Source organism: Colias philodice, chromosome 3 (genome assembly GCF_061535455.1).
Source record: "Colias philodice isolate Cphi_HAF_F1 chromosome 3, ilColPhil1 Martin Lab GWU primary, whole genome shotgun sequence".
In the NCBI taxonomy this organism is placed as follows: Eukaryota; Metazoa; Arthropoda; class Insecta; order Lepidoptera; family Pieridae; genus Colias; species Colias philodice.
In genome coordinates this window covers 1,908,855-1,921,953 of record NC_143088.1, presented here as the reverse complement: position 1 = coordinate 1,921,953, position 13,099 = coordinate 1,908,855, and the positions used below count along the sequence as shown (strand labels likewise).

The 13,099-nt window shown below is 32.7% G+C and overlaps 1 protein-coding gene across 1 annotated transcript in view; it reads left to right on the top strand.

The window, feature by feature from the left end:
- The window catches only part of N (neurogenic locus Notch protein), a 143,283-nt gene that overhangs the window by 92,296 nt on the left and 37,888 nt on the right, over nt 1-13,099 (top strand). Inside the window, exons 4-5 of the mRNA XM_089713320.1 lie at nt 1,334-1,678; nt 7,526-7,688. Coding sequence (XP_089569446.1) covers nt 1,334-1,678; nt 7,526-7,688 — 508 coding nt within the window. The remainder of the gene's footprint in view (nt 1-1,333; nt 1,679-7,525; nt 7,689-13,099) is intronic.

The window sequence follows — 13,099 nt, the reverse complement described above, 5'->3', positions numbered from 1 at the left end:
AGTTATCTTTCAACAATAAACCATTAAAATCCGTTCAGCCGATCCACTTTCTTTTATTTGTAAAGATACACGATAAACCAAATATTGATATTCAAAGTACGAGAAATTAAAACGCGCGTGAAACTACATGCATTCCTCACTCAATGTATTTGCTTATCAATTAATTTGATCGGACACTAGCCTGTGCTAGTGCTCTGTAGCAAACAGGCTAATTGAGCGTGTTTGCTTCGTTAGTGACCAGCATACCATTTGATGACGAATTTCATTGGGCAATCGGTGAATCTTCTATATCACTACAAAGTATAAAACAAGTACGCCGTCGCTGTCAAACTCAAACAATTTATTCAATTAGATTTCTTCTAGTAGCACTTTTGAAACGTCATAACATTTTCTATGGAGAAGAATCGGCAACAAACTCCGTAGTCGCTCAAATGTCTATCCCTATTAACCTTTTATTTTTTGTAATATAAGCCTATTAAGCATACAATATGCTTAAATCTTTAAAACTACGCAATAAATAGAGTGAAGATTTTAGTATAGAATTTAATAAGTTTTAGACAAAGCACGCGAAGTAAGGCGGAAAGCTAGTTACGAAAAGTTGGTTTGGTTGAACGCGCTTATCTTAGGAACTAGTGGTCCGATTTGAAAAATTATGTCAGTACTAGATAGCTTATTTATCTAGGAAGGCGAAGGCTATTCGAATGTACGTTGATGATAACGTAGGTTGTTTTGCGATTTTAATTAAATACCAACAAGTTATTATGGATTGCTACTGTTCAAATTGACAAAGTACAAACTAAAATAGAGGATTCCTTCTGAATCCATAAATAATTACCATTTTCCCTAAACATAAATTTAGTCTGCATAATATTGTCGTTCTAATGAGATATTAAAATTTATGGCTATATGAATGCAAATGAAGCATATCAAATTGATGAATGGAAGATGGTTCGAGAAATATCACACGTTGGCCAATCAAGGATTTGAATATAAATTATGTGAACCATACTTTGATATCCTGTTTTATGGTATAGTTTGTGAACACTTTCGGCTTGAGAGTGTTTTGCTTAAGTTAAAAATCATGACAGCTTCTTCATTTTATTTTATTATTATTATATTGCGGCTTGATCAAAAAGAGCTTTAATAAAAAAATAATCTATTAGAAATGGGCGATCAAAACTTTTCGTTTATTTGTGTTAGTTTGCAGAAGAATGGTCTAAAATAATTGACATATTGTTCAACACCATGCTCCTCTTTCTTGTCTAGTCTGGTTAAAACTACAATAGTCCCTCTATTTTTCTTGAATCCTGAATTCAATATTCCCTTGTTACAGGCGAGGAATGCTCCCATGAGGACCACTGCGCCTCTCAACCATGCCGGAACGGGGGACGTTGCGTCGCCGACAATACAACGACCGCTGGCTACTCTTGCGTGTGCCCGCCCGGCTTCACCGGCGCGCGATGTACTGAAGACGTGGTGGAATGTTCGAGTGGTTCTGGCCCTTGTCACCATGGTCGCTGTTTCAACACCCATGGCTCGTATACCTGTGTGTGTGAGCCGGGGTACACCGGGCGGGATTGTGACGCGGAGTACGTGCCGTGTGAACCGTCGCCGTGCTTGCATGGGGGGAGGTGCACGCCACTGGACCAGCTTCGGTATGAATGCGACTGTCCTACTGGTAAGTGCTTTTTTAAAGTGAAACTTTTATTACATCGTCTCAAACTTTTTGGTCTGTGTAGCGCATGTCGCGTGACGGTCGGCTGCCGAGTAGGTATAAAGCAGTGTTCGGAACCGTACGATAAAGTTTCACTTTTACCGTGGTTTCATAAAACCACACAACATTTTTTCCTAGATTTAAGTTGCAATTTGCGATGAATATACAGATTTCAATCTACTAATTTCATATATAAACAAGTACGAATTCAATGTGAACTTAAGAGACTGATAATTTCATGATTTTTTCATAAACACAAATTAATTCCGTTTGAGTAATCTACAGTTAAAATCAACATAGTATAAAACAAAGTCGCTTTCTCCGTCCCTATTTCCCTATGTCCCTTTGTATGCTTAAATGTTTAAAACTACGCAACGGATTTTGATGCGGTTTTTTTTAATAGATAGAGTGGATTCAAGGATTCAAGAGGAAGGTTTTAGTATATAATTTATTAGGTTTTAGACAAAGCGGGCGAAGCCGCGGGCGGTAAGCTAGTACAACATATAGTAGACGATACTTAGTTCTCAGTAGGTACTGCAAATGAAATATAAGACATAAACTTAGTGCTTGTAAATTGTAATCCGAACTCTCCCTTCTAATATAGTCTTATCTTAGTTCGATCTAAGGTTTCTCAAATCTGAGCTAAACCCTTAGTCCTATTTTAGATTCATTTATTTGTAAGGTGTGTGATGTTTTAAATAAAACAGCTATTACTAGGCTAAATTATAGTACTATTAAATATTGAATATTATAATCATAACGAATTATTTTATTAATTAATTATACAATCAAACATATTTCGAAAATAATCCATGATATATAGAATTGATGCTACACACTAGGGCCAAAGCTAAAACACATCAAAATTAACACTTATTTGACCATAAACATAAGCTCAAAGAAATCAAAGACAATAAAAAATACTTTTCACAATTAATAATCAACCATAAACACACCTAGTTACTTAAAGTGTAGCCGCGGGCAAGAGCGAGGCAGAGATATCGACCCTCTCACATATTTTAATGCGTCTAAACTATTTTGCAACATGTCCAAAGATTATAGATGTAGTACTTCCCTTTTGTGTTGTAGTGCAAGATTTTTTTGTCAGGAAATACCAGTTTACTCATAATATTATGGAACACAAATGACAAAATATGTAAATTATATTAATATTTTGATGGTGAATAAGCATTATTTCAGAAATAACTTATCTGTGGTATGCTTATTTCGAATTTAGGAATATTTAGTTTGGTTAATTACTAAATTGAATTGTATAAACAATTATATAAAAACGGCTCATTTAAAACCAACGACATCTTTTGTGTAATAAAGTTCAGAGTTGGTTTGTATTGAAACAAACAAAGAAACATTATATAACACAAAACAACTAAGTAAATTCCCATATACAAAATTAGCAATTAATTAAATAAAATAAAAATCTAGGACGACAATTAGTTTTTTGTCCATCCTAGCATTCACACGCTATCCGATACTAAACGTCAAAACGGAATATTGCGTGTCTGTTTTATTATTCTTTGACCCGATGCCCTGGAGCGACCACGACTGAGCTAGATATAGGATATACAGATTGGCTACGTTATAGATGTGTACATTGGTAAATATTCATTTTATACCGCTTTCATAACTCGTTTGGGATGTGATTTATTTACTTGACTGTGTTTATTAGATTTAAAATACATAGCTAGTAATAGATATTATAAATACGAAGGTACGTTCCTTTTGAATACCAATAGACGGTTGTGCCAATTTTGATGCAATTTTGCATGTAATCTTGAAATACTATCTATGTACTTACTTTTACGCAAAACGTGATGGGAAAAAGTAAACAACGGTTAAGTATTGTGAGATAACGTAGTTCTTGGATTAAGTAGCATATAATATGTTCCAAGAAATCAGGGACAGAATTGACGAAAAAAAATTGCAAATATAATTTTTATCTATACTAATATTATAAAGCTGAAGAGTTTGTTTGTTTGTTTGAACGCACTAATCTCGGGAACTACTGGTCCGATTTGAAAAATTATTTCGGTGTTAGATAGCCCATATTTATCGAGGAAGGTTATAGGCTATATTTCATCACGCTTCGGGCAACAGGAGTGGAGCCACGGGGGTGAAACCGCGCGGAGCAGCTAGTATATTATGTATAAGAATTAGGGTAATATAGCATTGTTATCAGAACTTGTCCCGGCTTTGCTCGGATAATAACATTTTAAGTTTTAACATACTCTTACTGTGTTTATTTCGTTATACTTACCTATATTATAATAATGAAGGTTGTTAAGTTGCTTATAGTTATCTTAAAACTAACATAATTAAAAATCTTCACAAGTAAGCGAATATAACTTAACTCGACAAAATAACCTTACAAAATTAGAGTATATTTTAAGAAAACGTAAATCACACATTTAAATTATTGTGACTCACAAAAACTAACCATTAAGTTCCCACAATTGAAGTACTTGATAACCTTAGAATAATTATTCTAAGTTGATAACTTAATTTGTTTCAAGTTAACACATAAACTTAACACTTAGGCGTTGATTAATATGGGAATATAGTTTCTGACCTTATTGTTCGATAATTGATAGTTAAGTTATAACGCGTGTGGAATATATTCTGATAACATCGTGTATTTTTGTATGTCTTGTTACCTATATGCTGATCTAGAATTGAATGTTTGATTGACGATATTAAATTCATTTTTTTAAAAACCGATTTCTGTTGATAATAATTTTATAGTTAGATAGTATGTGAAATTTTTTATAATTTTTTTAAATTGCATCAATAAAACATTTAGTTAGCTTCGCATTGTCACCTTTATATTATATTTATGCGGATAATTTAATAATTGATTTCAATTGAAATTCGGACATCTTTGTAAATTCAAAATTGTAATCAAAACTATTCGACATAATTATTATGTTGAAAATATACATTACTACTACCAATAACGTAATAACGTGACTAATAAATGAAATTACCAACATTACGAAAATACTGATAATTTTGGGAAAGCATAACCTTTGACTTGCCAAATTATTATTACATTCACACAAACATACATAATAGATACACACACTACGACACATCACACAAAACAATTTCATACAAAAATCGACTCTATTAACATGAATTACGATCTAAATTTGCTCGATTTCTATACATATTAAATTTCGTGATCTTGTCTTCAATTATTATCGTATGAAACAAATAAATGCTGTCAGTGTGGCAATCCTTTTATTATTTAAACGGTTTAGCAATTTCAACAGTCATTTTTATTTTGAGTATATGAAAAATAGGGATGTACCATCCTTAAAATGAACATTCGTCAAGACTAGTCTATTTTATTAATAGCTCTACATCTATATGCGAAAAGAAATAGACCGACTAAATATGGTAACAAATATTGTATTGATGTGATATTCGAACAATGTTTCGTAAGTATCTTATAAAATAACTAGCTTTCCGCCTGCGGCTTCGCCCGCGTTTTCAAAGAAAAACCCGCATCGTTCCCGTGGGATTTCCGGGATAAAACCTAGCCTATGTTACTCGTGGATAATGTAGCTTTCGAATGGTGAAAGAATTTTTAAAATCGGTCCAGTAGTTTATGAGCCTATTCATTACAATCAATCAAACAAACAAAGTTTTCCTCTTTATAATATTAGTGTAGATAGATTTAGTATAACACTACATAATATTGTACCTATCTACAATTATAATTCTTCAATTTTCCAAATAAGCAATACCAAATGGCCAGTTACATGAATCACTTACAGTTTTATGACAGTCCTATTTACCAAATTAATGCTAACCATATGACGAACATAAAAACAAACCTGCTAAGATAGTTTTAATGAGCCATTTCTCTAAACACATGTTTAATGAATTATTTAAAGGGGACTTAGGGTTGTCACACGCCCAAAAACAACGTGATCTTTGAATGTTACCGTCAGTCGAATTTGAATACTGACAAGCAAACAGATACAGAACTTTTAGTTTGCCCAAGGTATGCTCAAAATAATAAAACAACTAACACACAATAATTCTGCTACCCTAATATTATAAAACTATTATTTTACTTATAATCCACCCAAATTGTTTCTGAATAAAAGACTTTTATTCATTACTTATTTAAGTATTTATTTACCTATCAAAAATATAGTAATATAACCCCTTAGTCTAGAAAGGATTTTATGAGATAATTTAGGTAATAATCTGTGTACTTATAAAAATCGGTTTCAAACTATCGTATAATATTTACCACCTATTGACAGCCCTATTAGCTTGAATCCCAAAATATCTGTGACAGCTTCCGTATATTAATTATTTATCCGACGTGGGAAAGGAGTGTGTCGACACTCTCACAACAGTATGTTAATCGCACATATCACCAAACAAATGTATTGATTTTCTGTTAATTTAAGCAACTTTACCAATTTCCATTTCCATAATCAAGTAAGAACAAAAATAATAATAATGCGTACTTTCCAATGAACATAAATCATCATTAATCTATTTAAAAAAAAAAAACATGTAAATTACATTAAAAGAAAGAAACAGGTTCACATCACACTATTATCATATTGACAAAAAACTATAGGTTTTTTTATATGGATTTTTTTATGAAAACACAATAACATGATATTTCCACGTGACAATTTAAAACTTGTTCAATCAATATGATAATGTTCTATCTAACCAGATATTTATTTTTAATTCGAATTGTAAGGTTTACATACGAACAGATTTTCCAGTAAGATTATTAATGGATTATTTAAGAGCGAGCGCGCACGAGCAACTTTGTCTCCGCAACTATTTGTATGGGGAGTTGCGTCGCTACGTGCGCGCACTTTCATACTAGCCCATGGGTGGAGAGACAAAATAGTTGCGGAGACAAAATAGTTGCGGAGACAAAGTTGCTCGTGCGCGCTAGCTCTTATATTAATAATGAATTATCTTAGAGCTAGCGCGCACGAGCAACTTTGTCTCCGCAACTATTTTGTCTCCGCAACTATTTTGTCTCTCCCACCTATGGGCTAGTATGAAAGTGCGCGCACGTAGCGACGCAACTCCCCATACAAACTGATGGGAGAGAGAAAATAGTTGCGGAGACAAAGTTGCTCGTGCGCGCTAGCTCTTAGTTAACTTTGTAATAGATTGAGGGCCGATTTTTCAATCCTTGGTTAAAAATTTAAAATTTATCCGTCCAAAGTAAAGTATTACACGAACATATTAAAATGTCACCTATAAACTATCGACGTATTTTCGCGCTTCTTTTAAAATCTATTTTTATTTTTTAAACAGTCGCTAAAGCTTACCATTCACGTGTTCAAACACACTTTTTCCATTAAGTTTGACATCTGCTCAATTTTGCTTATTCTCAGAGGAATGACGTCACTCGCTGACAGATTTAAAGCATATTTTGCTCTGGATACACATGTTCGTGGGAAAAACTGCTCCGTTGTTTGAATGTTTTCAACACTTAATTAGAACTAACGTACGCTAACTTTTGAAAATAACGTGAAATAGGGATATTGTTACACGTTTTGTTCAAAGCCTGTTCGTATGTTGAAAAGTTTGATTAATTTGTGTGAAACTATGTTGGTCGGGATTCATTTTCTAAGTAAGGTATGACACAAAACTACTGAACAGATTTGGATGCAATTTTATTCAAAATTTTAATCAACTTTTATTTTAAGTTTTATACATAATGCCGTGACAAAAAGTGATCCTTACGATACTAATAATTTCTGTCTTTAAAAAAATAACCCAATTATTATTTTTTACCAGGATACCGAGGCCAAAACTGCGAGATAGACATCGACGACTGTCCGGGCCACTTGTGTCAAAACGGCGCGACCTGTATTGATGGACTCAACTCGTATACATGCGAGTGTCCCCCGACTTTCACTGGGACTCTGTGTGAAACGGATGTCGATGAATGCGCTTTGAGGTAAGGAGTTTTTTATTATCTGTTAATTGTTATATATCTTTGCATTATAAAAAGCTGGAGAAATTTTAGAAAGACCTTATATTAAGAATTACTGGTTCAAATTGAAGATTTATTATTATTTTAGACAGCCCTTTTATCAATGAATTCTATATTAAGCTACCTATAGGAAATGAAACGAAATAAAACCGCGGAGCACGTCAAGTAAGTTAGCTTAAATAATTTCTAATGGGGTCAAAAAAGGGGTAATAAATTTAATAAATCTCAACATTTTGCCTTTACGGATAGAAACACAACTTTACGTAACAAACAACAACAAACTTACATACATACGTAACGTAAAAGTTTCAATACGTAAATCGTCATACAAAACTCCGTTTAAAGTTTAAACTTTAAACCACTGGTTTAAACCCGTTATAAGTCCATTGTTACCGAAACTTTTTGTACACGCCACAAAAACGTACATTAGACCGTACATGTGCCGGGTCAATGGTCTCTTGAGGACTTATTTTGTAATTAACACCCGATATTTCAATAGCAGATGAATGTAATCACTGTTTTATTATTGTGAGTGTGAGAAACGTGAAATGGAGATGTTTCGTTTTGTTGTATCTATAGTTAAAAGATCGGTCAAATCTATACTAATATTATAAAGCTGAAGAGTTTGTTTGTTTAAACGTGCTAATCTCGGGAACTACTGGTCCGATTTGAAAAATTATTTCGATGTTAGATAGCCTATTTATCGAGGAAGGCTTTAGGCTATATATCATCACGATAAGACCAACAGAAGCGGAACAATGCGGGGGAAACCGCGGAGCACAGCTAGTCGTTGTATAAAGATCGAAAGACGTTAAAAGGTTTTAAAATGATTACAATTACTTTGTTCGAATGCTGTTTTGTTAAAATATTTAATAATAAACCAATAATAAATACAATATATAGCCTTCAGTCATCAGATTATGGACCGATAGCATTTTTATCTTGATAAGGTAGGCAACATCTCTCGCTTGTATAATATTCGTGGCAAATGACAATGTATTAAAATTAACACCAAAAGTCTTAAATAGTATATCAGGAAAACAGGCCTGGGGCCGCATTATCTCCTATTTCCAGGCAGTTTACGCCCTGAATTGAACTGACTGGCAAATTCATATTATCGCAATAACTAGCCATTTTGAATAATGGTATTATATGAATTTTCCAGTCAGTTCAATTCAAAACGTAAACTGTCTGGAAATAAGAAGTCATAATACGCCCCAGTTCTGAAAAAGAAAATACTTAATCTTCAACATACATAAACAAAAAATGACATAGAAAGGAGGCTGTGCTTTACAACAGCAAATTGCTTTTGACTATGGGAGAGATTAACAAGAAACCTCATGTTTGTAATTCATTACTCATAGCTAAGATTTATTTATTGCTTATGGAGTAAAAAACATATTACCTACATGTTCGCACGGCCATTCATACGTCTGGTATCTTTATTGAGAAAGTGATATAAATGTACGATTTTTCTTGGCCTGTGTGATGTTGGTTTTCACTATAGGAAATCCAAGATTCATTGTTCAAGCATAGACTTAAGTATATATTGTAAAAAAATGATGTTAGAAAAATTAAATACTCAAAATATCACCATTTTCTATTGGCTAACACAAAATTTTAATAACAGCAGTACCTACTTTGTAATCAAAATATCTAACTGTATTTAATCTCTATTTTTGTTATCCTTATAAACTGTAAACAAAAAAGACCCATGAAATAAGACTTTTCCCATAATTATTAGTGAACATCGAATTGATTAAAAACAACATTAGTCCATAAATATCATCTATAACAACCTCAAAACTTGTAAAACGTCGTCATAACATTCATTAATATTATAATCATTAATTAATGCAATAATCTTTCCAATATAATACCATCATTGTATGCCACCTACGACCTCTATGGTAATAATCTTATTGCTTATTAATATTTTCAAAAATTTCCCTCACAGACCACAGGACCTCCGTATTGACTTTTGCGACATTCAAAAATGCGCCCTATATTCAAATGTTAAGGTTCAATTTCAGTACTACAGCATTGTCTATTCTTTTAGCCGCCTTGCATCTTCTTTTTTTACACCACCATCTTCCAATACATGTCTAGCAATCGAATTTCATTCTTATATCTATAATCAAAGAGTTTAAATACCCTTATTTTGTTATCCAAACAATTCCTTGAAAATCATCTCACCTGTTAATTGATTTTAAACTTTATGCCCGTCATATAGGGTGCTTTTTACGTTGACAAGGTTAGGATGGGATGTCATCCTATACCAAAGCAAGAGATAATGCATGCTCAGTGTCAGGTTTCTATAGTTTTTATACTTTTTATATTCTGTTGGTGTCCATTGAAGTGTGACAGGGAACATTTTGGTAATATTTAGGTGGGATTTTGATTTGGATATCAATTTAAAGTTCATATGAAAGTACATAATTTAGTTAGTATAGTTTGTATAGAAAGATAGTATGTACATAGTAATCTACAAAGAAGCAAGCACTACGTGAAATATTATTTTACGAATACAACATATATAAATACAACTATAGTAAAATGTAAAATAAAAAACTAAAAATAAGTAGGGAACTAGTAAATGTACACAAATAAGCATTCTAAGTTAAACTAAAACAACACGCTTTCTTAAGAATTTGTCTCTGTACTGTAAATGTACCAAACCTAATAAAAACCTTACAAATCCTATCAACACATCTTCAAAACAGTACATTGAACTATAAACACACTGACATTATTGGAATACCTTCTCTGTTTATTCATGAATCGATACTATTTTATTAATTACAAACGCCAGATAATTATCGTACTAATGGTCTGATAAGGGTCCGGTAGCACTTTGAGGATCATTACTTTTATATACTTGAGGTTTTCGATGATCGGCTTAACTTAAAACTTTGTCTCATTGAAATTCGGAAGCTGGAGACGATTCTTGATAAGGTTTTATGGGATCTGTACTGTGTCGTGTATTGGAGGTAATAAGAAACTATTTATTTAAGTATAGTAATGATTGTGAAAATATGTTTGCTTTTTTCTCATTAATTTGACTGTTGAAAACCTACTGGAGAACTTATTTCTTTTTTAAATATTCAAAGCCATATACCTAAATTTAACAAATGTGAACCTCGTCTGTCTGTCTGTTTATCCTTTTCTCTATATTATACATATGTCTGTTAGTTGTGACATATCTAACCTGAAACCACTAAACTTATTCCGATGTATTCAAACCTTGAACCTTCGAGGACGTTTTCAAAATAAAATTAAAGCCATAGGAATGTTACTAATTTGTATCCGATAAGTGCAAAAGAAGCCGCGGTATATAACCAGTATGGATAGCTCCATTACGGCAGATCATTTGTAACTGCCACCGGTAGCGCATCAGTATTCAATTTACTATTATCTATTACGCATTAATCAATGATCGTAACTTGTTTTTACTAGCCGCTTGTCCCGGCTTTGATCGTATTGCATAGAGACGAAATAAATCTATATATAATATATAACTCAAAGGTGACTGATATAGTGATCTATCAACGCACAGCCCAAACCACTGGACGTATCGAACTGGCTGAAATTTTGCATACAGGTAGATGTTAGGACGTAGGCATCCGCTAAGAAAGGATTTCCCGAAATTCTTGCGGGAACGGGGAAAAACGGGGATGCACGTACAAAGTCGTGGGCGGACCGCGGAAGCTAGTTTTTAATATTTATTGGTCGATTAGTTTTTGAGTTCATGTAACAAAACAAATGGGAAAGATTGTAAAAATAATGACATGTCTGTAAATCATGCCATAGATTATAAAATTATTAAAGTAAGATAGATATTTTATCCCATTAAGCAATAGATAAACAAACATAAACAATTAGACCAAATAAGCAGCAGAGAAATCAAGGAAGGATGGCATTATAATTGAACGTTTTAAACCCAATAAGTAAGTAAGGTTATTACGGCCAAGTAATTTATATCCAGCCGACTACCGACTCTGTTTGCTTAATGATCCCACCGAGAACTTTCCAGATATTTTAATTAATTCAACATACTGTGTTGTTTATTGTGTGAGTTTTAATTACAATTAAATGTAATTGCTTCTCGTGCCACAAAAATAATTTAGGTAACTTTTAACTTAGGGCCGATTTTTCAATGCTTGGATAAAACTTATCCGTCCAATAAAGTATTACACGATAATATTAAAATGTCACGTAAACTGTCAAATACGGGCAATTAGAATACCTTTTTAAAATGGTAGTTTTACACATTATTCGACGAATAAGTTTTATCCAAGCATTGAAAAACCGGCCCTTAGTTAAGTATGTAAGAAAGAACACACAATTTTACGTTTATTGCATTTTATAGATAAAATTATGTTAGCATTTAAAAGCTATACGATAAAAGAAACAATGTTTATTTAATACCAGGTCATTAAAAGTAAAGCCTGTTTAATTAGCATCCTACCGATAAAAAGTGTGTCAGTTACAATCACCTAAAAACTATAACCTTATGTACCTACTTATTACACTTAAAAATATACCAGCTTACCTTCGCACCTTCAATATTGTTTTCATGAAAATTATCGTTAAAAAGTTGTACTATTCGCGATAGGTAAATAAAAGTAATTATATGATTAGCTGTGCCCCACGGTTTTATCCGCATTGCCCCGCTTCTATTGGTCCTAGCGTGATGACAAATCGTCTATAGCCTTTCTGGATAAATGGACTATCTAACAGTGAAATAGTTTTACAAATCGTATCTGTAGATGCGGAGATTTGCGCGTTCAAACAAACAAACTCTTCAGTTTTATAATATTAGTATAGATTCACAGATAATGAATCTTACCGTTCTTCAGTTATAAAAGAAGGACTAACAACTTTATTTTGCGTTTTAAAATGTATAACACCAGGAACATCAACACTTGCTCATATTTAAGGCTAAGGTACCGTACAGATCCCTTCAACGGAGTAATGTATGATTGATGATAGCTTACTGACGACGTTTCCGTGTTCATTATGAAGCGCCCTTTATAATCTTTTTCTAACTATTGTTGTAAAGATGTTGAGGAAAAGCTTTTGCTATATTATTGGTTGTTTAAATGAGTACTAAACCACGAAAATGTCAAGAAGTGTTTGCAACTAGCTGTGTCGCGCAGTTTCAGAGCAAAATCGAGTATTTCTATAGTTAATGTGTTATTCTAATGTACATTATCTATAGACTATATTCTGTGTATCAAAAACTATCAGTAAAATAAATTTATTTTGGGAATCAAAAGTATGAGGGTGATGAAAAAAAAATCGATAAAATTAAAAATAGCCATGACCACTTTTCGATAGGCAAGCAATTATAGGCATATTTGTTTTTAAAAAAT